General features: G+C 45.7%; 1 protein-coding gene and 1 long non-coding RNA gene across 4 annotated transcripts in view; one reads left to right on the forward strand and one right to left on the reverse strand.

Annotated features, from left to right (window-relative positions):
* ADCY8 (adenylate cyclase 8) overlaps positions 1-27,608 on the reverse strand; it is a 196,553-nt gene that overhangs the window by 82,689 nt on the left and 86,256 nt on the right. For all 3 annotated transcript variants that reach the window (XR_008306004.1, XM_053244776.1, XM_053244775.1), the window contains exons 4-6: positions 22,359-22,470; positions 7,406-7,533; positions 2,113-2,271 (exon numbers count right to left, since the gene is read on the reverse strand). Coding sequence is in view for 2 of the 3 variants with exons in the window: in XM_053244776.1 (XP_053100751.1) it covers positions 2,113-2,271; positions 7,406-7,533; positions 22,359-22,470 (399 nt within the window). In the remaining variant the exon portion in view is untranslated. The remainder of the gene's footprint in view (positions 1-2,112; positions 2,272-7,405; positions 7,534-22,358; positions 22,471-27,608) is intronic.
* Positions 11,035-13,373, forward strand: LOC128322805 (uncharacterized). Its single transcript, XR_008306007.1, has 2 exons — positions 11,035-11,573; positions 12,186-13,373. It is a non-coding gene; the product is annotated as an uncharacterized LOC128322805 (long non-coding RNA).

Consider the following 27,608-nt stretch of genomic DNA (forward strand, 5'->3'; position numbering starts at 1 on the left):
GATAGCCGTCTTCCTGTACTTTAATATGTAGATCACATGGTCATTTTGTCCCAGTCACAAGTGGGGATGAAAAGCGCTCTTAAGGCTTTAGCCCTCTACTGTAAGGAAGAGCAATTGAATACCAATTTTCAGAAGACTAAAATCTTGGCCTTTTCCAAGAGGGGAAAAATATAAATGCAGGATTGACAATCATCATGACACAGAACAGGTTGAATGTTTTAAATATCTGGGGGTGGTATTTCAAGAATCTTGGAGGAAGACCGCTCAAATTAAATATGCCACAGTTCAGGCACAGAGAAACACATCATCAATTCTCAAATTCTACAGATGGCATGGCGGGAGGTTTATTCCAGCTGCCATCAATTTATTTAAGGTGGAGTTGATGGCCCAATTGTTATATGGGGTACAGTTAGGACCTTATGTTAAATATACCCTTCTGGAGCAGGTCCAAGCCAAGTACTTAAGAGCATTATTTCAGACCCCTAAATGTATTTCTAATGGCACTCTGAGACTGGAATCAGGTGTTATCTCATTATAGGCCAGAGCTTGGCATTTAATATTAATAGCCTGGGTAAGAGTCAACTTAACGCCCTTCAGCCTTCTTCCCTCACTGTTATCAGATAGGCACTGCTCGAGTTGGTGGGAGAACTGCATAAGGAATCTCAGTACCTACAGTCTTTCACCAAAAGCAATCCTCTCTGTGGGGCTGGATAGGGCCAAAGAACGGATTAAATGAAGAATTTGGGATACTGAGCTTCAGAATGATCTGTTGAGGACATCTAGGGCATTTTGCCTGTTTAGTGGTGCAATGAGAACTCACCCAGTGGATTATTCTGCCTTACCTCCCCTGAACACATATGGGCCTTCTCGAGGGCATACATGCATGCATTGCCCTCCCCTCAGAACTATTAGCTGTTAGATACAGTAGAATTCTGATTGAGCAGAGATATTGCCCCTGTAACTCTGACAACGTTGAATTGGTTGTGCATCTGCTCCTGCAGTGTGCCTTTTACATAGTTGAAGACTAACTGACCCTGTTTGACAAAACTTGCCAGGATGATCAGATGAATTTTAAGTTAAATATTTGCTAATAGACATTGAGGAGGTTCCCACGGTCAGTGGGAACTGCCAAGATGGGGTTTGCGAGGAGAGTGGGCTTAGCCCGCTCTCCTTGCAGACGACCCGTCAGTCGGCTGCAGGAGGCCGAACCGGCTGCCCACATGACTGCTGGCTCCGTTATGGAGGGCTGGGGGCTGGGGAGTTTGGGGGCCGCACAACCCCTGGAAGCTCCAGCATGCCCTGTGCGAGCGCGCAAGGCATGCTGGAGAGACTCCCGAGACGGGAGGCTGCATTTAGGAAAGGGAAATTGTGGGGTTTCCTGCCAGGAGCTGTGCAGCTCGCTTAGCTCGCTTTCAGTGGATCGTGAGAATCTCCTCACTAATTTGTCAAGTACACACACAGTCGCGGAATTCTGCTGTTCTGCAATACAAGTGCAATGTACTCTGCATGCTAATGGTTAGAACCAGTGTACAGATGTGTTATTAATATGGATGTGTTCAATTGTACAATCTTTTGAGGTGTTCTGGTATGGGTCAAAGACCGAAATGAAGACTGACTGACAGCTGGAGGACAGCTGTCAGTCAGTCTGGACAGCTGACTGACAGCATGCCAGGCTGGGCATGCTGATGTGGATGGGAAGCAGCATGTATTTAGGGGCAGGGCCTGTGGGTCCCATAAGCCATTGGCAATGGGCCTTCAATAGCAGCTCATCCTAACGAGACAGGGGGAGAACCCAAGGAGGTAGCTGGGGTTCCTCCTCTCTTTCTTCTTGCCCCACCCCAGAGATGCCCTGCCTGTAGGCTGGGCATTCATCAGGTAGAGCTGCACAGTTAATCATACAGCTACCTAATGAAGGAGGCGGCGGGGTGGAAGAGAGAGAAGCAGCTTGGCCTCCAGCACCCCCTTCTGTGCTTGCCCCTCCCCAACACACACCTAGGCCTGAGCCAGATGACGCTTCAGAGGATGCAACTGCAGCCAAAATTCAAAACCTTAGGAGTACAAGTGGATCCAATCCTAGATCACAACATTGCAGTCATGCAGACTCACACTTACCCCGGGATTCCACCTGACTCGAGTTTGTTTGCAATATCTACATCCCAGGACCAGACGTCAAACTGCCATTTCCGTAAGCCCAAAACACCACACAGCACAGACCCAGAGTGTATTCCAATCCTCATGTCAACATCATGCTTCGTCCTAGACCTGACATATCTGAAAAATAAAGTCAACAATTTAGAAGATGTATCTAAGAAACCATTTCCACCCTGAGTTCCAACATGGTTGTTATCAAATGCCCTCTTGTTAGCCTGTTCCAGGTGGGGTCAGTGGCCAAGCTGAGGACCTAATACGGCAGGGATCTGGATGCCAATAGGGGTCCCAGGAGGGACTCAGACTTCAGACAGCTCTAGGAAAGCATAGCAGAAACCTCAGTGATCAGGACCTCAGATCACTCCAAGCAAGAGAGCTGGATATGACGGGGTGATATGGGTGTTGCTCCAACAGATATTGGAGCTGTCTGCCAGTTTAGGTAGCTGGTGCCCAGGTAGATTGGAATGGCACCGGCCCTTCCCCAAAGAAGGCTCTGTTGTTTAGAGGAGCCTTGCTTGATCACCAGGGTGCACACAGAGAGGCATTACTGATGGCTAGTCCTTGATGCTGGAATTCTCTTCCACTGGAGACTCATCCAAGTCCATGTCTAGGGCTCCATTCATACACTTCCTGGGCCATGGACCTGCACTTGCATGCTGCGGGAGCAGAGGTGACCCACTCCCTTTCACCATGCATATAATGCAACATGTAGGGGTTCATACAGACATAGGCCCAATCTGTTTGATCTCCCCGCTTTTCAAGGAGGAAACAAAATCCCGTGTGACCTGCCCAAGGCCTCAGTGTGGAGCACATCACAGATTACACAGTAACTGTGATGGAAGGGAACAGGGCTGTCTCTGCTCTCCCACTTGCATTCCATGGTAAGTATATGAATATGTTATCTGCCCAAATTATAAACCATGCTTGATAGTAAATTGGGTAGGTCGGTCAAACAGATGGATGAATGTGTGGGTGAGTACTTGGCAATGCTGCAAGATTTTGACTAGGAGGAGCTCAAATGTTAAATCCTGCTTGGGGAAAGAAAAATCTGGTCAGGTCCAGCCCTCTTCCTGTAGGGTTCAGCTCAAAATGGGGTTTGCACTAAGAACATAAGAACAGCCCTGCTGCATCAGGCCCATGGACCATCTAGTCCAGTATCCTGTTTCACACAGTGGCCCACCAGATGCCACTGGAAGCCTACAGGCAGGAGTTGAGAGCATGCCCTCTCTCCCTGCAACTGGTACTCAGAGACATCCTGCCTTTGAGGCTGGAGGTGGCCCTCTGAGTAGTAGCCACTGATAGACCTCTCCTCCATGAAGTTATCCAAACCTCTCTTATAGCCATCCAGGCGACTGGCTGTCACCACATCTTGTGGCAGAGAATTCCACAAGTTGATTGTGTGTTGTGTGAAAAAGTACCTCCGTTTGTTTGTCCTAAGTTTCCCAGCAATCAATTTCATGGGCTGACCCCTGATTCTAGTGTTATGGGAGAGGGAGAAGAATTTCTCTCTATCCATTTTCTCCACTCCATGCATGATTTTATAAACCTCTATCATGTCTCCCTGCAGTCGCCTTTTTTCTAAACTAAACTTACTATTAAGTGTTGCCAGGACTGGCCTGGAGCCTCCAGGAATCCGCACTCACCTCCAGGAAACGAGTGAAAGAAATCTTGGAGATTTTAATGCAGCGGGGAGGGAGATAGCTTCCATCAGAGTCAGCAACCCTAGTCACTCCATGACTCAGCCCTCTCTCTGAGAGTCCCTAACCTTTCCCAAGCATAAGAAGCATTCTCTTGGGGAATGGGGAGGGAACAGCAGGTGGTGGGGAGGACTCACTTTCATTATGGTGGGGCATGCTAGACCTTTCTTTAGATTAAGATGGCATCATTTCCTGGCAGGGATTATGAGCTTGTGGTTAGGAACAAAGGAAGCTGTCTTATACCGAGTCAGACCTTTGGTCCATCTAGCTTAAGGATGTCTACTCTGCCTGGTAGCAGCTCTCCAAGTTTTCATAGGCAGAAGCCTTTCCCAGTCCTACCTGGAGATGCTGCCAGGGACTGAACCTATAGTCACCTGCCCTCTAAGCAGATACTCTACCACTCAGCCAGCCCCATCAGCTAGGAAACAGATGACACGGGGTCTTCTTTGTGTCAACATGAGCCTTCCATCACCTCTTCTCCCTCACCATTTCCCAAGAGGAAGCTTATTTTTCTTTGCTTAGGGTAGATAGGGGTGAGCCCAGCAGGGAAGTGGGGAGCAGTGCTATCCAACTGGGCTTTCTGAGAATTCCTATCCAATATTTTAACATGCACTCAAGGGTTTTTGACATTTAGCAGGAACAGCATCCAAAACCAAAACCAGCTGGTTCTTGGGGTGAGCCAAAGGGGGCTTTTTGGCTGGGGTATCCACCACTGCCACGACTTCCACTACTAATATTTATATACTACTTTCCAACAAAAGTTTGCAAAGTCGTAATTCCTATTTTCAGCCGGATCTGTCCCTGTGGTCAGGGTGTTGAGACTGTGACTCACGATCTTTTATACTGTTTATTTTATAGAGATATTTGTATTTTTCTTATCTCCCACCCCCATCAAACATCCCTGTTAGAACAGATGGTGGATATACATCCTTTTTACTAGCTGATTGCTGTTCTAGTAAAATAACATTGTGTGTGGCCAGGCTTTGTGCGGCCTCATGCAAGATCAGGTCTGTGCTGGTTTGAGTTATTGGTATTATGGAGACCTTGACATTATGTCTTTTTTTGCCCTATTTGCATTATATTTACTGTTACGGTGGTTTAGGTGGGTTAGCCGCCTTGGGAGCACCAGGCTCACCTGAGAGCCCGGTGGTTCCCAAAACCACTGCAAAGCGGGCTAAGCCTGCTTTCCAGAGATCGTGGGAAAAGCTTCAATGTCTTTTCAATGGTTGAGTATTGTATTTTTGTATTCTCTCCCCCACGACCACCACCATTTTTTTTTGGTCTGTTATGATGTAATGTGATATGTGTTTTTATCTCATGTTTTAATGTTCGATTGCAGGCTGCCCAGAGAACAATTTTTTGTGGGGCAGCAAACAAATAAAATTGATTTATTATTGTTGTTGTTGTTATGCTATTTACACACAGTCTACCAGATGTTATTGACTGGATTTGGTACTTTAATTACCAGGCCCTTTCCAAAGGTCTAGGATAACGAAATAAAAATTTAAGATAGCATCGTAGTATTCGTGCTGTCCCGAGTAGTGTGGCCTTCTGTAGTTGATGTGTTGTAATTTTATTGATGCCCAAGGTGTCGAGATGGTGTTCAAGTTCTTTTGGTACTGCACCAAGGGCACCAACAACTATGGCACTACTATTGTTTTCTTTTTCCAGAACCGCTCAATTTTAATCTGAAGGTCCTCGTATCTAGTTTTTTCTCTCCAATTGTTTTTCATCGACTCACCTATCCCTTGGGATTGCAGTATCAATTATCAGAACCCGATTCTTCTCGATGGCTGTCAGTTCAGGCATATTGTGTGCTAACTGCCTATCAGTTTGTATTTGAAAATCCCAAAGGATTTTTGCCTCTTCATTTTCTGTGACCTTCTCATTCGAAGGATTCCACCAATTCTTGCTTGCTGGCAATTTGTAATTCTTGCAAAAATTCCAGTGGATCATTGCAGCCACTTTGTTGCGTCTTTCCTTATAATCAGTCTGCATCATGATGGTGATGATGATGATTCTCTCCCTGTCATCTCCAAGATAGGGCTGAGTCGTCCCTGCCTGTAACCTTGGAGAAGCTGCTGCCAGTCCAGGTAAACATTACTGAGCTAGATGGACCAAGGGTCTGACTCAGTAGAAGGCAGCTTCCTTTGTCACTATAGCCTCCTGGCATTGCAGGCTTCCCCAACCTGCGGCCCTCCAGATGTTGCTGAACTACAACTCCCAGCATACCCAGCCACAATAAATTGTGGCTCGGGATGCTGGGAGTTGTAGTTCAGCAATATCTGGAGGGCCACAGGTTGGGGAAGCCTGCACTAGAGCAACATGGTTGCAGTAGTGCAGTGTTACTCTGGCTATCTGCCAGTAACACTAAAAACACAGTCCACAAAAATGCCATTACATTACTTACAGGATGCTCCATGAAAGCAGCAGCATAAAAACGCCAACAAAACAACTCAGTTAAAAGCTTCATGCAACAGGAGAGTTTTCATAGCCCTTGTTTGAATGACCAAGGACGCTGCTTGGGGGATCTGTCCGGGGAGGGCGTTCCATTCCACACCTGTAGCACCACCACAGAATAAACCCTGCCTCTAGGCACTGCCCAGTGAAACTGAGATAATGGCTGACATCTAGATGCACTAGATGACACTAGCGCAATAAACAAAGATGCACATGACGACCAATACGTATATACCTTTTTTCAACACAAAGTTCCCAAAGCAGTTGACATAGATATACAATAAATAAATAAAATGGCTCCCTGTCCCCAGTCGAAAAAAGAAACATAAGGTAGACACCAGCAACAGCCACTGGAAGGATGCTGTGCTGGGGATGGATAGGGCCAGCTGCTCTCCCCAGTTGCTCTCCTCAGTTGGAGCAAGAGTGTCGCATAACTGAGTGGAGGCTCAAAGTTGTGTGATCACCTGTGGTCTCTGTCCACTTGCACAAATACTGCACTTACGCAACAAGGATTGTGGTTAGCTTTGCATCCTTCCCTGCCACATGTATGGACTGAGGAAGAGGTTTCACAGCAAGAGGTGCACCACAGTTGTGCACCTGCACCTTGTTGTACTGGTGCAACAGTAGTAGTCTGGAACACAAGCTCCCAACACAGCAGAGCCTTGGACTAGTGCAGCATTAGTCTGGATGTCTGCCAATGACAGGCCAGAGAGCAGGGTTTGTGTGTCTCATCTCAATACCTGGGTAGGTTCATGTGATGGACATATAACTAGCAAACAATTGCTGTATTAAAAAGAGTATGCTTTGGGGCTTGCATGGTTTCTCCCCTCCCCGCCCAGCAGCCATGAGTAACCTCAATCAACCCCCAAATATCAAGAGCGAAAGCCATCCAGGAAAGCACCTGTGTTGCTCTGGCAAACCCCTCATTCCAGAAAGCAAGTGGTGTCTGCCCACAATAACACCACATGCCTAGGAGGCAACAAAGCAACAAGAGAGAATTTGAGGACAGTCTATAGTCTAGCCACAAGGAGCCAAAAATCAGAGAGTAGAGCATAGCGTGACGGTGGCAGTGAAACAAAAGGAGAAAGCAAATGAATTACCTGATTGTTTTGATCATGCTGAGTCCCATTTCCACACAACAATGAGCATGGTCTTGGCGAGGTTCCGGGAGTCCAGAGACACAGTAGTAGCAATCCCCCAGGATCTTAATTCTAAGGCAGTGATGTTCCTGTATCCAAAAAGAAAGTGAGTTGCAGCAATGAGATTGTACTTCCAGGGACGGTGCATATGGGATGTGATGGATGCTGCAATTTAAATGGGAATGCTCTTCAGTCAACTTTTGTGTGAGTGATAAGCCATCAGCGACTTGACTTTGTGCCAGTGTACGAAAATCTGCACCTTTGTGTGCCCAAAAACAAAGAAGCCCGATGCTTTCTTGAAAGGTCTGCACAGTCAGTTGTAGGAGAACATTAAACCTAGATTGAAACAATTGCCTGAGCCAGGCTAACGTCTCTTCACCTCTTCTCTGCTTTTCAAAATCTCCTTGTTTTCAAGACTGAGACCCTCTTTACTTATACCCTTCTCTTCCGGTTCAGGTAACATAGAAGGACTTCCACCCTGTGGTTGCTTGTATCTCACTAATGGGATCACAGTCATGGTTATTTCATGACGTTTTAATCCCATCCTTCCTTCAGGTTGCTCCTTGGGGTGGTATGTACACTCCCATTTGACTAGGTAAGTTAGACTGTGGGTTAAGTTCAACTGAAAGCCCAAGCTCACTTAATGAATTTCATGGCCGAGTGGGGATTTGAACCCAGATCTACCCGGTCCTAGGTTGATATGCTGAGGTGATTCACACAACTGCGGGAAAGCGGGCTAAGCGAGCCGAGCCCTCCCAACATGATTCCTGGCAGCAAACCTCAATAAGTACCCCCCACTTTAAGCGCTCTGCTTACCCCATTTTGGTGATCATGAGTCATCATGGAATCACTCTGTGCTGCACCGACTCACAAGGAGACCCTGACTAGGGGCTCCTCGAAGCCCCCTGGCCTTGGGGGTCTCCCTGGAATGCCCCGCACACTCGCGTGGGGCATCCTGGGACTTCCAGGGGCTGGACAGCCCCCAATCCTCGCTGCCCCTACTGGCTCCGTTACAGGGCTGGTAATCATGTGGGCAGCCGATCCGACCCAGGGGCAGCTCCCTGCTCATCTGCGGGGAGAGCGGGCTAGCTCTCCCTGCAGACGCCCTACAGGCTCTAGACACTGATCATGTGTAGAGCCTTGCTCTCTGCCATGTCACAATAATATTTTAAAGAGAGTTCTCACCCAGAAATGAGAGCAACTCCTGTAAGTAAATAATTCCACTAATTTGTTATGGCTTATTCTTATTAATGCACTGCAGTGTCATTAACAGGGATACAAAAGGGATGTTGTAAACTTCCAGCAGGAGACAATCTCTGGTTGTATGTGGACCCACTCGAAAGACAAGTAAACATGGGGGGGGGGAGAGTGGTATGTTATAGTAATAATATATTATATACATAACATAAATTCACTCTTGGGAACAGTTCATCAGCTTGGAGGGAATCCACCTCAGTGATTGTTTCTGAAAGAGTGTGGGGTCACTGCAGGACTTACCTCTGGGATCTGGCCACCCAGCAATGAGCGACTGCTTGTGTGTGGGGAGAACAGGCAAAGCCCACTCTCTCCACCAGACCCCTTGAGGATCTACACCTTGATCATGTGTAGAGCCTCATAGTTACTCAGGGTCCCAGAGTATGGGCTAAGGGCACACAGATACCTTGCTGAAGCTAAGCAGGTTTTGGTATGGTCAGCGTGTGGATATGGGAGATCCATGTATGCCACCCTTTGGGTTAGAGCAGCCAAAGCTCACTGGTAGAGTATTTGCTTTGCATGCAGAAGGCCCAGGTCCAATCCTAGGCCCAGGAATGGGGATAGGAAAGACTCCTGCCTGAAACCTAGGAGAGCTGCTGCCAGTCAGTGTGTAGACAACACTGAGCTAGATAAGTCTAATGGTCTGACTCGGTATAAGGCAGCTTCCTGTGTTCTGTGGTTCTTCCTGACAATGGTGGCCATCTCTGGTCTTCAAAGATTGCCCTTCCTTCACCTGCAATGTGGATTCCCTTGCTACTGATAGATTCATGACAGCAGCTCCCAGGAATATGCTGAAAAACCAGAGGATGCCACGACGGCTTGGAACTTGGTGGTTCATTAAATGCAGCACGTCAAGCCATCTGCTGAAAAAAATTGCCAAAACAGCAGAAGAGCAATGCAGAAGAGTGCCAAGTATGAAACAGTCTTAACTAACATATCACAAAAAAGACTGCAAACGATCTGTTGTATGCAAGTGTTGATACATTTTTGGCAAGAGGCTGTTTTTTCCCTTTCCCCAAGCAAAAGTTCCTTCATTATATTCTTCCTCTAGCCAAATTGCCTAGGGTTGGATTCAAAAAGCTTGGTGCTAGAGAAACACCACAAGTGCTGAACCCTCTGTGCTTTGATAGGGATTAGCAGGAAGGCTTCTACTCAGACCCAGTCAGAATGCAGACTCATGGATCTTCCATACAGAAGCCATTTTCAGACTGTAGAAAAAGGACCGTGCACATGAAGACAGGCCTATCAATGGCTGCTAGTCTGGCAGCTATAGGCCACCTCCAGCCTCAGAGGTAACATGCCTCTAAAATACAAACTACAAAGGCAGTGGGGCTGCCTTTGTACGTAGTCCGGAGACTGCAGTTGGTCTGGAATGCGGCAGCCTCTGGGTCATCTCGGAAAGACCATATCACTCCTGTCTTAAAAGATCTACACTGGTTGCCAATATGTTTCCAAGCAAAATACAAGGTCTTGGTTATAACCTATAAAGCCCTAAACAGCTTGGGCCCTGGGTATTTAAGAGAATGCCTTCTTTGCTATGAACCACACCGCCCACTGAGATCATCTGGAGAGGTTCGTCTGCAGTTGCCACTGGCTTGTCTGGTGGCTACTTATGGACGGGCCTTATCTGTGCTGCCCCCAAGGCTTTGGAACACACTTCCTGCTGAAATAAGAGCCTCCCCATCTCCTACAACTTTTAAAAGGGCAGTCAAGACACATTGGTTCACCCAGGCTTTAAGTTAGATATTGTTTTAATTGTGTTTTTAATAGTTTTAACATTTTGAATTTTAATTTGCTAACTTGGCAAAGAGGCACCTTTTTATGTGGTGATTCCCTTTATATAGCAGGGGGAAAGTAACTGGCCCTATCCACCCCCAGCACAGTTCCAGTGACTGTTGCTGGTGTCTATTTTATGTTTCTTTTTAGATTGTGAGCCCTTTGGGGACAGGGATCCATCTTATTTATTTATCATTTCTCTGTGTAAACCACCCTGAGCCATTTTTGGAAGGTCGATATAGAAATCAAATAAATCAATAAATCAATAAATACTTGTTTTAATCTTTCTATCTATTTTTATTGTTTTGTTGAGACTGGGGCTGAAGGGAGGGGGGAAAGGAAGATGGGGGGAGAGACAGGGAGATCTAGAGGCGCAGATGCTCTGCAGATCAGCTAATATATATAATTCTCTAAGGTATATCCGTGGCTAATCCCATGCGTGGAAGATCTTGTGAGAGTTCGTGAGCAGAAGCACCTGATTGGGCAGTGGGGATTCCATATACAGATAGGGAGGAGGGCCTGTGAGAGCAAAAGCACCATTGTGACTGGGCAGTGGGGATTCCATATGCAGATAGGGAGGAGGAGCCTGTGATGGTTAAGGTCAGTTGGAATGCAACTGTTACTGGTCAGAAGATGTTCTTGATTGTAGAGGAGAGGAATCTATCTATCTATCTATATAAGGATAGAGGGCAGGGGTCTGTGAAGAGAGGGGTCATGAAGGAGGAAAGAGCCCCTTCAGCTGAAAGACGTTGCTGTTGTGTGAATTAGATGAGGAAACAAGATGAACAAGATCTGTTTACTTAGGAAGGGGGAGAGACTGAGAGAGAGAGAAGGAAAGAAAGAAAGAGACAGGAAGAAGGGAAGGGAAAAAGACAGAGGGGAAGAGCGAGGGACGGATCCGAGTCTGTCAGCAGCCTGAGAGGAACGAGCAGCCATGGCGGTGCTGGCAGTGAGGAAGGGCCTGTTCAACCACTGCTGCTGCTGCTCCTGTGGCGAGGTGCAGGAAAGGGGCTCGAGTGAGGGTGGGGAGGTCTCTGGGGATAGGAGGCTGCAGCTTCATCAATAGGCACCAGCAACATTGCAGCCACGACCAAGACAGGTGAGGGGGATGGAGCAGTGAGCAAGAGGGGTGAGAAGGATGGAAGCAACGGGATGGAGGAGCAGGAGCAGGAGGGTGGCTCAGGTGAGAGTGGGGAGATCTCTGAGGTGAGGGAGGCTGTGGCAGGGGGTGAGGGGAGCAATAGAGTACTAGCACGCAGATGCTCTGCATCAACAGAAGCTTTGTCTCTTGAGTTATTCAGTAACTATCAATACAATATCTCAGTGGACTTGAACTTATATAGCAAGTATATTCTCTAAACTGAGATTTGCACACCCTGCAGTTTCCTGATATAGCTTAGGGCTAATTTAAATACTTGGGTGTGAAATGTCATCTATATAGAGGCAATCCGTGACCCCAGGTTCAACTTCTGGCATCTCCAGATGATCATTCCAGGCTCAGTCTCAACTTGAAGCCCTGGAGAACTGCTGCCAGTCAGAGTTGAGAGAACTGGACTAGATGGGCCAATATAATGCACCTTTATGTATACTTATAAACTCAGGACCTTCTGCATAGAAGGCATATACTTTAGCACTAAGCTGTGACTAGCCTCCACAATGACACATGGCTGAAGGAGCTGTGAATGATGTATGCTTATGCTTATTCTTGTAGAATAAACAAACAAACCATGGCGACTGAAAGGAAGCATGACAAATTGATGCAGGAGAGAGCCCAATAAATGAGCTGCTCAAATCTCCATCCACTGAAAGGCACCAAGCAGGGACTTCATCAGTATTCCTTCTTTCCTGGGGCAGGAAAAGAAATGATGGATTGCATTTCCGAAGACCCATGCCGTGTTATCAATTCCACCCACTCTTCAAGCAAGACCAATATGCTGAGTGCCAGGCAGAAGCTTGGAGGCTGCTATTCATCTCAGTTTGGAAACTAGACTTCAGAAACAGATGGAGGGAAGAGCAATGCAGAATCCCACCAGGAACATGGGCAGGGGGTGGCCTAATGCTGAGGATACTGTTCTCAAAAACTGGTAAGATCGGAGCTGGTGGGGGTGTGATCCTGTAGTTCTGTGTATTCAGAACACAAGAGCAGAAAGTGCTATTGGGCCAGGCATGAGAATCTGTAGAAGGATGTTGATAAACTGGAAGGTTTCAAAAGTTGGCAGCCGAGATGGTGAGTGGTCTGGAAACTAAGCCTTGTGAGGAATGGTTGAAGGAACTAGGTATGTTTAGCCCGGAGAAGAGAAACCTAAGGGGAGATATAATTACCATCTTCAAATAAGGGATTGTCACACAGAAGAAGAAGCAGACTTGTTCTTTGTTGCTCCTGAGTAGGGGTGTGCATGGACCGTTTGGCATGATTTGTTTTGAATTTGGACCGAACCACGCCAAAGTGAACTGGTTCAGACGAAGCGATTGGCTGGGCTGATCGGTTAGACAAAGCAGCTTGCACCAGTTCAAAGTGGTTTGAAATTGAACCACTCGGCCTGGTTCGCAGCGGTCTGGTTCGCAAGTGAACCAGTTCTGCATATCCTTAGGCAGCTCTAGAATCAATGGGTCAAAATGACAAGGAAGCAAATATAGGCTAGACATTAGGAAGAATTTCCTAACTGTAAGGGCTGTTTGACAGTGGAATAGTCTTCCTCACACAATGGTGGGCTCTGCTTCTCTGGAGGTTTTCAAGCAGAGGCTGGACAACCATCTGTCAGGGATGCTGTAGCAGATTCCTGGACTGAGCAGGGCATTGGACTAGAAGACCTCCAAGGTTCCTTCTAACTCTAAAATACTATTCTGTAATTCATGCTGGGGTTTATTTGTTTTCTTTAATAAAATGAAATGCCTTATTCTTATAGTTCTGCTGAGAGGTGTGTGGTCATCGCCTACTGAAAGCAAAAAAAAGGAGGAGGTAAAGATCAATGAGATGCAAAATATGAAAATGTAATCTCTGTAGGCCTGGCACATTTTGGTGATCCAGAGGTGCACCTAGGTAATTTTGGAGCCTGGACCTAAAGACCATTAGAGCCTCCTCGCCCCCCTGCCCCTGCTGCAAGTTAAGTATCATTTTTTAACACATAGGTACTTGAGGGCACAAACCACACCACCAGGACAGACTAAAGAGGATTTGGGCCCCCCCCCAGGGGGGGTGTAGGCCCTGGACTTTGACCCCAAAGTCCAGGGGTAAGAGCGCCTCTGTGGTGATCTATCTTCATCATATAAAATATAAAGAATCATAAAGGCAAGGCTGATCACTCACCAAAAAGAGTTTCTCCTAATGGCACAAGTTCACACAAAACGGGGCTATTCTAGCAAGCTTTGGGCCTTATTGGAGCTCATCTCTTCCTTTGCTGCTGTTTGGGTGCTGCCCTCCTTTACCTTTAATGCCTACTTAAACTTAGAGCAGAAGTTACAGAAGTTGTTGCCTTCTACTGAGTCAGACCATTGGTTCATCAAGCTCAGCATTGCTGATAGGGATGTGTGAAACGATTCGGGTACAAAATGATTTGTACCTTAAGCTGGCTGTTTCGGGCGATTTGTAGACAAAGCAAATCACCCCTGTCCTCAATTGCCCAGATTCAGTTACAAAACAAATCACTCCAGATTTGGAACTGAAAAATATGAGGATCTGGACCTCCATTTTGTGGCCAAAGTGGGTTGGGTAGTAATGCCCAATGGGTGGAAGCTACCACTCAAATTTCAAAGAAATTGGGCAAAGGGGTGATATTTAAAGAATTTTTGAATTTGCAGCATCTTTAAGCTTTCCCCCATAGGGAATAATGGGGATTTCAGCAGCCCACGTGAGGGGCACCAGGTTGGCCCAGAGCAGGTTGTGGTAGATGGTAGTTCCCAATGGGTGCAAGGAAGCTACCTCCCAGATTTAAAAGGAACTAGGCAAAGGGGTGATTTTAAAAAATTTTTTGAAGTTGGCATGTCTCTGGGGCAGATTCGGGGAAGAAAAGGGGTTTGGGGGGTAGAAGAGCAAGTCAGGCGGTATTGCCCCAATGGGTGCCTGCTACCACCCAGATTTCAAAGAAATTGGTGAAAGGGGTGATTTTTAAAGAATTTCTGAAGTTTTCGTGTCTTTAGGGTTCCCCCCCCAGGAAATAATGGGGAATTTCAGCAGCCCCATAACTCCACTTGGGGGGCACGAGAGTGGCCCAAGCAGGGTGTGGTGTACTGCATATAGGGCACCAACCATCCCCAAAACGACAAGCCCAGGGGGCACTGGGTTTTGTTGTTTCTGAGGTGTTATTCTGAGAGTAGATTCTCTGGTAGGAAATGAGATTGGATTCAATGACAAACATGAATGAAATGGCAATAAAATCCCCAATATTCCCTATGGGGAAAAGCTTAAAGCCAAAATGCTTTAAAAATCACTGCTTTGCCCAATTTCTTTGAAATTCGGGTGGTAGCTTCTACCCATTGGGCACAACCACCCACCCCACTTTTTTGCCCCATATCGATTCAGATTCAGATTTGGAAAATTTGGGTACAAATCAAATCTGAGGTGATGGGCGGGGGGGAGATTCGGACCCAAAACAAATCGGGGATTATTTGATTCAGGTACAAATCAAAACAAAAAAGTCTATTTGTGCACATCCCTGATTGTTCACTGGCAGCAGCTTTCCAGGTTTCAGACAAGGGCCTTTCCCAGTCCTAGCTAGAGATGACAGAGATTGAATCTGGGACCTTCTGCATGCAAGCAGATGCTCTATCCCTGAGCTATAGCCTCTCTCCATAAGGAACTGCAGTTTAAGGCTTATATAACCCCTTGCTCTTCTTCTTCATTAGCAGAATATGATTACAGCTGTTTGCCAACCATTCATTTATTAGACAACATGCTAGGATCCATACCAGTGCATGCAAGTGTTAGAGCCCAAATTAGTGATGGAGAAGCTCTCTATAGTTCAGTTTAGAAAGAGGTCACCAGTTACAAGTATTGTATATTGTATACTTGTATTGTTAGAACACTTATGGGGGGAAATTATAATCTTTCCAGTTCTAAACTGACCAATAACATTGTTTGCACTATATTAGATTTGCTTAAAATGTCAACATTTTAATTATTATTTGTTTTGTCCAAGTCCTGGATGCTAGGTCAAACACAACTAAGCAATCATTTCCAAACTGATTTTTTAGACTCCTGAACATTGCGGTGGGTAGGTGGGGGAAGAAACTGTGTAGTCCTTGTCTGTCTGAACAAGCCTTCCAATCCAAGCAACCAAAACTACATGCAAAGGGTTTATTACAGGCTCTGGTAGCTTTCCCCCAAGCCTGTTTCATGTTAGCTTAGAGAGAGATACGAGACTTCCTCCCAGATGCTTTGGTGCTCAATATAAATCCTGTAATCACAAAAGGCCTTATTTTTATTTTTCCTACAGCCAAACTTAAATTCTGGCAGGTGTTAAACCGAACTCTACAAAATCCTGGAAGGAGTTTGGAAATGTATACAGAACTTTGAGGAAACACTGCATTGACAGAAGGTGCTCGGAGACTGTCATTATATGGTTGCATTTGCACATACTGTAATGCAGAACCATGAGTCCGAAGCACCCACTGTTCTACTCCCCCTCCCCTGCTCTCCTGTCCAAATTCAGTCATAATGGAGAGCAATCTCTCTGCAGTCAGTGAGATTGCAGGGAGGAGGGGGAACTGGTTGCCTGGACTTCCTTCTTGACTGACGGACAGCCTCAGCAGCCAATAGCATTTGGAGTGAGGGAGGAGCTTCCTCCCTCAACTCTGGTTGCCAGATCGCGAGACTGCGGTGCCATGTTTGGACGTAACACTGGCACTGCGGAATCTGAGTTAAAGGTGGTGACAGTCACTACAAACTGAAGGTACCAATTGGAGTCTGGGGAAGGAAACCGCAGGTCCAATTTTTGTCCAAACTATGGTTGCACACATTAGGATTTACACAAATTTCAACAGAAGGCCCCTTTAACTCCGGTTTCATGTTACATCTGAATATGGCCTATATCTCCAGTATGGAGAAGGAAATATGCTACATATGTCAAGTTAATTAATTCTTTCCCTGAATGACAAAGTAACTGAAGACATCAGGGATGTGTGTGGGGAGGAAGCAGGGAGACAGCACACCGTCAGTGGCTACTACCTAGTGGCTTTCCTAACCCATACCTAGGAGGAAAAGAGTCTTCATTACCCTGATTGTAGCACCAAGATGATGAGTGTGGACAGTGGACAACTTTCAACCTTCAGGGAACCCTTTCTGACTCAGTAGAAGGAGCTTCTTATGAAACGTTCTGGAGAACTTGCAGGCTTGTGACTGTTCAGTTGGTCTCAATAACAGTATTTCCCTACTTTGGCTTGTGGATTTTCTTTCCTAATGGGCCAACATGACTACTTACAAATTTGTGCTTTGTTTTTACAAAAATAAAAATCCCTGAGATCCACCTTCTGGAGTCAAAGGCAAAATGGTGATTCATGGAAGGTAAGTCAGATACCTATTGTACCATATACAATGGTGCAATGGAACTATACAATGGAACAATGGGATGGCTTGCAAATATACATACAAATCCATCCTTCACTGTGTTCCTACTGAACAGGGATTCTTGCAGCCCAAGTTAAGTTGAGATGTAGGAAAGAGAGCATGTTGTTGCTAACCAATTGAAAATGGGAAGCATTTGTTGATCTCCTTTTAATATTCCAGTGATCCATGGAAGGGGAGCAGATGGGGCACAGGGCATTAGGGGGCTTGTGAGGGGAGATGTTAATGAATTTGGATTGATTCAATAATTAGGCAAGATAATTCTCACTTCTGAGGGGAAGAATCTGTTTCACTGTTGAGCCATTTGGACATGAGCGTAAGGTGTGAGTCTCCACTACAAACAAAGAAAACATTCTTGTAATGTATAAAAGAGACAATTACATGTCTTGGCTTATTGGAATTTTTATCTCCCATTTTTCTGTGTGACCTTTCGTCCCTCATTCCACCTCCACTCTGAGATGGCCCTCCCAGCTTGAACACCTCTTGTACCTTTCACGCAACTCAGAATAGTTTTGCGTGATAATAATCTACCCACACACAGAAACTAAAATTAAAGGATGCAGTAGCAAAACTTTTCAGCAATCACAATGGGCATCAGAATTTGCACAATGGGCATCAGATTTGCAGAATGAGAAAGAAAATAAAAATTCTGGTGTGGGAGGAGAAGGGAGGTCTTTTGAATACTCACCCTGGTGAGCAGAGAGCCAAATGGGACACATCATTCTCTCCCCCACCCTCGGGAGTTATGATCAGACAGAACAAAAACATTAGCAACTGCTCCTCTCTTTCCATGGACTGACATTTGAGTAGCTAATTTTGTTGGCTCTGTTTCATGCCAATTTGTTTGGCTCTCTTGCAGTTGCCATGGGTGTTGCTAGGGTCCATGAAAGTCTTCCAAGCATGATGGTAAGTGGCCAGTGGAGGACTGTTTCTCAATCCTGGGTTACATACATTTCCAGACACGAATAACAAAAGCATCAGAATGAAGCAACCTGAGACATCTGCTAGTTTAGAAATCCAGTAGGGAATGGGCATGATTTTTTGCTTCCAAAGCACTGTGCATATTAGCAGTTGCAGATTAAGTACTCTGAATAGGCAGTGGGTTGCAAATATTTTTGAATCTATGGGTGGGTTCACACATCACATGGAATCTATTTTGCAACCTCAGTTACCTAGCTATCCACAATTGTGTGAAATCACACCAAGGCAGGAAGCTGAGGTTCACTCTGGGCCACAACCAAAATCTTTAACCAAGATTTGAAATTGGCTTGCCAAACCAAGTGCTTCTTCCACTGAGATGCACATTATGTTGGAACCCACACTCTTCAGGAACTGCTGGTGTGTTCCAAGCAAGCCCGCTCACTTTGGCATCAAGACCAATGGCTATGAGCCAATGCAAGGCAGGCTGGGATAGCATCCAGGGCTTCACTGGGAGGTCCAGCCAGGGAGCGACCTCTGGCTCAACTCAACTACTTCCAACAAACTGAGATGTGTGACTGTCTGCAGCACCAACTTCAGGTTCTCTCCGTATCTCAAGCTGGGGGAACCTCAAGTTCCATGTAATGTGTGAACCCACCCCATGGGGGGGGGGAACTAGATAGCTGCACAAGGTACTTCCCCTGCTAACTAGGTGCAAAGGCACCTTTCAAAAGTGGTCACTGTCTTCTTTGACACCAACTGTCTCAATTAATCCCAGCACAACTTTCTTTTCAGTGTCTGTTGCTGGCCTTCCTTGTATTTCTTTTTAGATTGTCAGCCCCTTTGGGACAGAGAACCATCTTCTTTTCTTTGTTTGCTATGTAAATTACATTCAGCATTTTTTGTGTGTTTTGAAAACCCAGTTGCATATACTGCGGCAACACTAAAATGCATCAATATATATTGTTGTTTCTCATTTTGGATTAAACCATGCAATGTGCAATTGTAATCGTAACAGGCAACAGTCAGAGTGCTGTCTGTTCTTTTAAATGGAGAACCACACATGTTTGCAGAAAATAATAGGCAGGCATGCACTGTGCAGAAGTAATTGAGATCCGCATTACAAAAATCACATCTCCACTTTTGCTGAAAGATGCCCAAACATGTGATGCTAGCATGTAGGGAAATGGAAAGGTCAGGATTTGCCTATCACTACACTAAATCTTTAACACATCTCAGTGCAATGGTCAGTATGCTACAGGCCTCAAAGTAGGGCAAGTTGTAAATTGGTGATCCCAGCATGATGGCATGAGCTGGTTCATCAACCATAAGCAACAGTTGTAGAAAGATCATATACCTCTTCCTTATGCACACTCCTCACCAGATAAAATAAACTGAGAATTCAACACAGTGCTCCCCAGAGAATCAGGGCTTCCTTCCACTTACTTTCAGGAGTTTTTCTAGCCTCCCAAGGAGTAGGGGTGATAGTTGATATTGTGGTAATGAGCATGAACTGTCCTCTTTGCTAAGCCTCAAAGGCAGGATGCACCTGAGTACCAGTTGCAGGGGAGTAACAGCAGGAGAGAGGGCATGAGCCCCAGCTCTTGCCTGTGGCTTCCAGCGGCATCTGGTGGGCCACTGTGTGAAACAGGGTGTTTGACTAGATGGGCCTTGGGCCTGATCCAGCAGGGCTGTTCTTATGTTCTTAAGCAGGGTCTGCCCTGGTTCGCATTCGGATGTGCAACTACATGTGAGCTCTGTCTGCTGTAAGATACAGTATTCCTCTTAGGGGATGGACTGCAGTTCAGTGAAAGAACATCGGCTTTGCATCAAGAAGGTACCAGTTTTATTCCCTGGAATCTCCAGGAAGGGCTGAAACTCCTGCCTGAAACTGGAGAGCCACTGCCAGTCAGTGTAGACAATACTGAGCTAGATGGGTCTGACTCAGTATAAGGCAACTTCCTATGTTCCTAAGCAGGAAGAGCTGACCCCTTTTATTTGAATTTTTGTCTTGAGGATCAAGATAATGAGGTTACTAAGGTGGCGGCGAAATTCTTCTATGTCGCTATTAGACTAAGATCCTGTTTACGATCTAATTCTTAGGAGCTATTGTTTTGTCCTGATAATTATGTATTATATTACTGCTGGCATATTTTGCTTTTACTCTTGTTTTAATCTTTGTATGTTCTCTGTATGGCCTACGGCTGTAATAAAGTGATTCAATTCTATGTTCCTAAGGACCATAAGTGCCAATTGACTTGGCTGCTTCTGTAACAGGAGCACCCTTACCACCCCTGGAATTGTCTAAGAATGTGTGGTCAGTCACAGGACAAAGGAGAAGGAAGTAAATAGAGTTCTGTTTCTGGATATACATGGGGGCAAAGAAGAACCTACCTGGCTAGTTACTGTCTCAGCTTGAATAGGAAAGTTTCAGGACTGTGGAAGGAGGACCTCCTGCTTGTGGCCCAGTTTATCTGAATTATTGCACATCGTAGTGATTGCAGGAGGCAGGGCTGGCAAAAAATCAGGGGCGTATCTAGGGAAAATAGCACCTAGGGCAAGCACTGAAGTTGCACCACCCCCCGTCCAAACATCTGACACCCGTCTTTCAGATAACTTTACCATAATATCAGATCAAATACAAGTATTTATTTTATTTTACACTTTTTATATCCTGCACTTCCTCCTCCTCCAAGTAGCCCAGAGCAGTGCAAAAAAAAGAGAGAGAGAGAGAGAGAGAGAGAGAGAGAGGAAAGGTTGTGCCGTCAAGTTGGTGTCGACTCCTGGTGACCATAGAGCCCTGTGGTTTTCTTGGTAGAATACAGGAGTGGTTTACCATTACCTTCTCCCACACAGTATGAGATGATGCTTTTCAGCATCTTCCTATATCGACTATTTGCTCAGAACTGAGCAATGAAGTGCAACTTTACTAAAACCAGTAAATGGATGATACATTCTCATGGATATGCAAAAGGAAAAACATGGAATCCAGACTTGATAGTACTACTCCACAGGCATGAAATTTTAAAACTGCCCTGATAAGAAGAAAATATTTAAAGAAGCTGAAAACAAATGGATTGCTTGTACTTTTACCAACAGGAGAGTTACAGGGATTGACAAAATAAAACACCATTATCAGATGAGCCAGATCTAGTACTTCAAAAAAGGGGTCATTCAAAATTGTATAATGGACAATTCTGCAATGGATCATTAATCAAATAATACGTTTACATACAAAAGGCACCAGATTCAAATGCTGCCTCAGTCACAAAGCTCATTGAGTAGTATTAGATAAGTCAAATTGTGAGAAACAAGCTCTCAGTTTTACCAGCTGAAGTCACTTTCCCCTTTTTCTTCAACCCACCTGTTTTTAAGCCAGATTTTGCTTGTATTTTAAAGTTATAAGTTCAGCTTGCTCAGGCTTTTTGGAGCTTGAGACCATGTCCCCTTTGACATCATGCAAAGGGGGCGTGGCCTTGAGCTCCGGAGCTTGAGGCCATGCCCCCTTTGACATCACATGAAAAGGGGCATAGCCTCGAGTTCTGAAGAGCCTGAGCAAGCTCTTCAGAGTCATTTCAGACAGGGCTTGCTGCCTGAAAGCATCTATTCTTCCTTTCTCTCCCTCTCTGGAGGAAGAGAAAGGGGAATAGACGCTTTTAGGCAGCAAACACTGTCTGAAATAAACAGGCAAGTGCTTGCTGGGGGGGGGGGACACGGCAGGCACTCTGAACCCCTTTGCAATGGCACCCAGGGTACGTGCCTTGGCTGCCCCACCCTTGTTACACCCTTTTTTGAAAAAAGCCATCCAAACATCTCATCCTAGGATGGGTGTCCCCATCTACAATGTAAATAGAGCACTCAAGGAGAGTTCATTTCCCACGGAATACTCTACATGTGAAACATTTGGGTGTTGCAGACTATAGGTCTTCAGTCTTCCCCAGGGCATCAAGGTAGTTTCTAAGAATGCTTAACAATGAATAGGCAGCAGTTAGCCAGCTGGTGCATATCAAATGGAGGAGGAACCAAAGGTTGCTTTGTAAATAACAAAAGATTTGTTGCTCCAGTCAAAGATGAAACAGGTATAGTAAAACAATAAGACTGAGTTATGCAGAATTTCATATGGTTTTCTAAAACTGGTGGTACATCCTCATGTCAAACCTATTTCTCTAGCTCTGTAAGGCAGCCCTCCAGGGGTCTGAAAAACATTCTGCTTTTGCTGCCTGCTTGGGACTGCAGGGACAGTGAAGTTCTCAAGAACCAGACCACAGTATAGGACTGTTGGTCTGTGTTAAGCCCAAAAGGTTGCAGGTTGTACAGGTCTGATCTACTACAACTGATTACTGCCCTTCCATCACAACATGATACCTCATTTCGAAGTCCTGAAAATGCATAGGCAACTTGACTCACATGTGCTAGGCGATCAAATCTGGCGAAGAGTTCATTCAGCATCCGGACCAGCTCCTGGGCTGATAGTGTTGTGGAGAGATTTGTGAACCCTTTCACATCTGCGAAAAGAATGCTGAACCCAGAAGGGGAAAATAAAATTAGCATTTCAGGTATTTACACAGTCATTAGCACAATCTATGCAGGTGGTAACTCTATACACTAGGAGTTCTCAAACATGGGCCCCCCCGATGCTGTCGGACTACAACTCCCACAATACCCAGCCATAGTGGCCAAGTGTCTGGGAGTTATGGGAACTGTAGTCCAATAACCCTGGCAGATCCAAGTTTGAGAACCCCTGCTATATACAAAGGCAAGATTGTAGTCAGTTTCGTCACTAGCTAAAGCTGCTGTGTTGCCAGATGGGGTACCAAAGAAACGAATGGAAAAGCAGTAGGTCTCCTCATTTTCTATATAACCCTGCCACCAAGACTACAAGTGTAACTTAGTCTATTAATTGTTCGTGCCAGATACATCTCCGTTGAATAGGAACTGTGTGTTTTAAAGACATGTCACCATGTAGGCATGCCCATCCATTTTCTGGTTGTTCCCCAAACTGGAGGTAAGGGAGGAAGTTCCTCCTGAAGGCTGCCAGCTCATTGGCTGGTGCAGGCTGTCCCTCCAGGGCTGGAGGGAGTCCACACAGCCAGTCCCGCCTCCTTTGCCAGCCCCCAGATTTCAGATTCTGATCGTATGGAAGCACATGGGGGACGGGATGGAGGCAAACCCCATGGATGGATCCACAGTTTGCTGGTCTGTCCGAAGGCGGCCAATGACTAACACCACCCATCTTTGGTGAGTGCCAACACAGACCATAGCATCAACATCCCCAAAGTAAATAATTTCCCCTTCAACAAAAATACCTTTATAAAGGATATTCCACATTTGGAAATGGATATAAAAAGCATTTACTACAAAGTACTACCTATACAGTATGTATTTTATAATGTAACATTAAAATATTATATAATAAAATTACTTTTAATCTTCTGGTCTGGTATGGCGTTCCCACCCCCAACATTTATCTAAAAAATGTTCTAAAAAGAAACCCCAGATTTCTCCTTGAAGGCATCCTGAAATGCCTTCTCACTTTGGAGAAATTTCAGTTCCAACCCTAGCAGCAGGTGATAAGGAAAACCTCTCTCTGCCTATGACCCTGAAGTATCACTGCCAGTCAGAACAGATAATTCTGGGCTGGGTAGACCAATGATTTGACTCAGCATCAGGCAGCTTCATAATGGTGATTCTGCTCATTTCTGAGCTACAAAACAGCAGGGGAGGAGACAATATCCTGGCATATCTAATTTAATGCAGTGGAAAGCACTTACAGTTTTCTTGTTCCTTCTGCCAGACTCAGTAAAAACCTATGTCTAGGTGAAACCAAGGCCACAGAGATGGAAGAAAATCTATTCTGACTCAAAAATGGGACCGCTTGATTTTAACCCTTTGAGAATTATAGCAGTGTTTTGTTTAAGATGGTAGGTTATGCTTCTCCTATTAAATTAACCCATTAACCCCTGCTAACTTGGCAAAGAGGCACCTTTTAACATGGCGATTCTCTTTATTTAGCAGGGGGAGAGTAACTGGCCCTATATCCACCCTCAGCACAGTACCTCCAGTGACTGTTGCTGGTGTCTATCTTATGTTTCTTTTTAGACTGTGAGCCCTTTGGAGATAGGGATCCATCTTATTTATTTGTTGTTTCTCTGTGTAAACCACCCTGAGCTATTTTTGGAAGGGCGGTATAGAAATCAAATAAATAAATAAAAATAAATAAATAGTGTACCATCCTAAGATGACACATTTTTCAGCTGCTTCGACAACAACAGTCTGACCTTCAACAAGGTTTTGGTTATAACCTATAAAGCCCTAAACATCTTGGGCCCTGGGTATTATTTAAGAGAACGTCTTCTTCACAATGAACCACATCACACATTGAGATCATCAGGCGACGTTAATCTGCAGTTGCCACTGGCTCATTTTGCGCCTACTCGGGGGCGGGCCTTCTCTGTTGCTGCCCCGAGACTTTGGAACACACTACTGGCTGAAATAAGAGCCTCCCCATCTCTGACAACTTTTTAAAAGGCAGTCAAGATGCATTTGTTCACCCAGGTTTTTAATTAGATACGGTTTTAATTATTTAATCTTTAATAGTTTTAACCTTTTAAATTGTTGTAATGTTTTAACCTTTTTATTTGTTGGTTTTATTGTTTTGTCGTAAACCACCCAGAGACTTGCATTTTGGGCAGTATACAAATAAATAAATAGGAATAAATAACGGTGACCAGCCATTAATGGCTTGATCATGATGCCCAGAGTTAGGAGGTGATTCAAAAAATGGGGCACTTCAGGAATGAGGTGACTTACCCTGATGCCTAAAAATACAGGGAAGAGTCAAAGGATGTAATTCTGGAGATAGCTAATTGTATATGAGTTCATGTATGAAACCAGTGGGCCTTTTTAAGAACAGCTGCATGCTGGATATAGTATGTAGATAATATTGAACAGGCTAGGGCAGAAGGCCAGATTCCTGATATTTATACCAGGCTTGGCAAAGCTGGAAGAGTCATAATGCCTGCCAATACTGTTATGCACCCCTACTCTGGACACACCCCTATTACCTTCCAGGCCTGAAGAAGGCTCTGAGACTGTTCTAAATGCTTTCCAGTAGCTCACAGAGAACAGATCCATCGTCAGCCTGTAGGTTCCCAGTTCAAGTCCTGGGGGACAGGACAATGGATGAGGTTGCCAGTGAAGGTCCTGGCTGCCACTGAGCTAAGCTACTCATTCCAGCAGGGCCCATGGGTTGGTCTGGATTTTGAAATGGCTGCCCATGATCGCAGCCTGGGCGTGTCTTCTACAGAAGTAGTCACAGGCAGGCGCAGCACCAGGGTTAGTGCTAGGTCCCAGAGCATGCCTTAAAAACACACAATACAGCCACCTTTCTGAAGCTAAGCAGGTTTTGGTATCGTCTGGATACCCATGTATCCATGCATGCCACCTTTGGGAATAGGGCAGTAGCTCAGTGGTAGAGCATCCGCTTTGCAAGCAGAAGGTCCCAGGTTCAATCCCTGCCATCTCCAGGTAGGGTTGGAAAAGGAATGGAATGGTTGTGCTGTCAAGTCAGTGTCGACTCCTGGTAACTACAGAACCAGGAGTGGAGCCAGGCTGGTGATGGCCGGTGTGCGGCCGCCGCCATGGCCCCTTGGCCCCACCCCCATGACTGACATCAGACGCGCCTGGCTAGCCATGCCCCCATGTCTGACATCAGGTGCGGGGGCGTGGTTTCCCTTCCAAACGGGGCTGTGCGACCCATTTGGAAAGGAGATTGGCCTGCGCTGCTTTGAGGCCCTGTTTGGGAGGGAGATTGATTGGCCTACTGCGTTGGCAGCGAGACCAGGAGTGGCTCTCCCTGCCTTTATGGCAGGGAGAGTTGCTCCGGCCACATTACCTATGATGCGCAGGCTGATTTCGGCTCCAAACGTGGCCATGGAGCCCCGTTTGGGACCGAAATAACGCCCCCGCATCTGATGTCAGATGTGTGTGGGGGTGTCTGGGGCCGCGCTTGCAGCCCCTGATTGGGAGCGGCCCAGGTTCTTTGAACCCGTTCGCCCAATGATGGCTCCGCCCCTGTACAGAGCCATGTGGTTTTCTTTGTAGAATACAGGAGTGGTTTACCTGGGAAACATACCAGTGGGGATTCAAACCAACAGCCTCCTGGTCGCTAGGCAGATTGCTTCCTCGCTGCGGCATTAGGTGGCCTGTGGGCTGGAAAAGACTCCTGACTAAAACCTTGGAGAGTTTCTGTCAATCAGTGTAGACCAGGGCTGCTCAAGTTCGGCCTTCCTGCAGATGTTTGCCTACAACTCCCATAATCCCTGGCTATTGGCCACTGTGGCTGGAGATTATGGGAGTTGTAGTCCATAAACAGCTGGGGGGTGGGGTTAAGTTGAGAAGGCCTGGTGTAGACATTGCTGAGCTAGATGGACCAATGGTCTAACGCTGTATAAGGCAGCTTCCTATGTTCCTATAGGACTCTAATATTAAAGCTTTAAGGAGAAACTCTCAACAAAGTTGTCTAGCTTTAATTTGCATGCATGCGTTTTGAATATGGCTTCTGCTGATTCATCGTTTGCAATGCATATCTTGGGCATTTTCCCTGGAAAAATAGGGTGAGAGGGGGAAAGCTTCAGAAAAACTATTATTCTATCAGTTCCGGATTTAGGCACAAGCTGAGTAAGCTTAGGACCTCACATTATGATGGGCCTCTGAATACCAAAAAAGATTAAATTTAAAGTTTTACATACCTGGTTGAAAAATAGTTATGCTATTTAGCTGTGCCCTGCTAACTGAGCAAAGAGGCACTTTTAAAAGTGGTGATTCTCTTTATTTAGCAGGGGGAGAGCAACTGGCCCTATCCATCCACAGCACAGCATCCCTCCAGTGGCTGTTGCTGCTGGTGTCTATCTTATGTTTTGTTCTAAGATTGTGAGCCCTTTGGGGACAAGCTGCCATTAAAATAGCTTAGACATAGCTTAGGGCATAGCTTAGGGGCTCAGCGTGTCAAAATAAGGCCCTGAGTGGCTCAAACACACACAAAAAAACAATCTCAGACCTTCCTTAGTCATTAAGGACTGGTTCACACCTGTATGTCCATCATCAAGAGATGACTTACATGTATGAATGAGCCATTCGACATTAATAAGCACTCATGAAAATTCTGTACAGTGTCAAGTTCACTAAAACATTTGTCAATGGAGACAGTTCAGATATATAGTGGAGGGTCATCATGACGAGTGAACAAAAAAGATCCATGCATGTGTCAACCAGCCCTAAGGATAAGGAGCCCATCTTCATAGGAACAAAAACACCTAGCACTACAATGTGCAGTGCAGCACTGGCTTGGATCTAACAGTGACTTTCTGCTAGCAGAAGATCTCTTCTGGTCACAGAAACCAGAAAGGCTATTTCTGACGTAGCAGAAAAGCATTGTGTGAGAAAAGTGATTCAGTATAGGAGGGGAGAGCTGGTCTTGTGGTAGCAAGCATGACTTGTCCCCTTAGCTAAGCAGGGTCTGTCCTGGTTGCATATGAATGGGAGACTTGGTGTGAGCACTGTAAGATATTCCCTTCAAGGGATGGAGCCACTTTGGGAAGAGCAGAAGGTTCCAAATTCCTTCCCTGGCATCTCCAAGATAGGGCCGAGAGAGATTCC

This window comes from Hemicordylus capensis, chromosome 4 (genome assembly GCF_027244095.1).
Source record: "Hemicordylus capensis ecotype Gifberg chromosome 4, rHemCap1.1.pri, whole genome shotgun sequence".
In the NCBI taxonomy this organism is placed as follows: Eukaryota; Metazoa; Chordata; class Lepidosauria; order Squamata; family Cordylidae; genus Hemicordylus; species Hemicordylus capensis.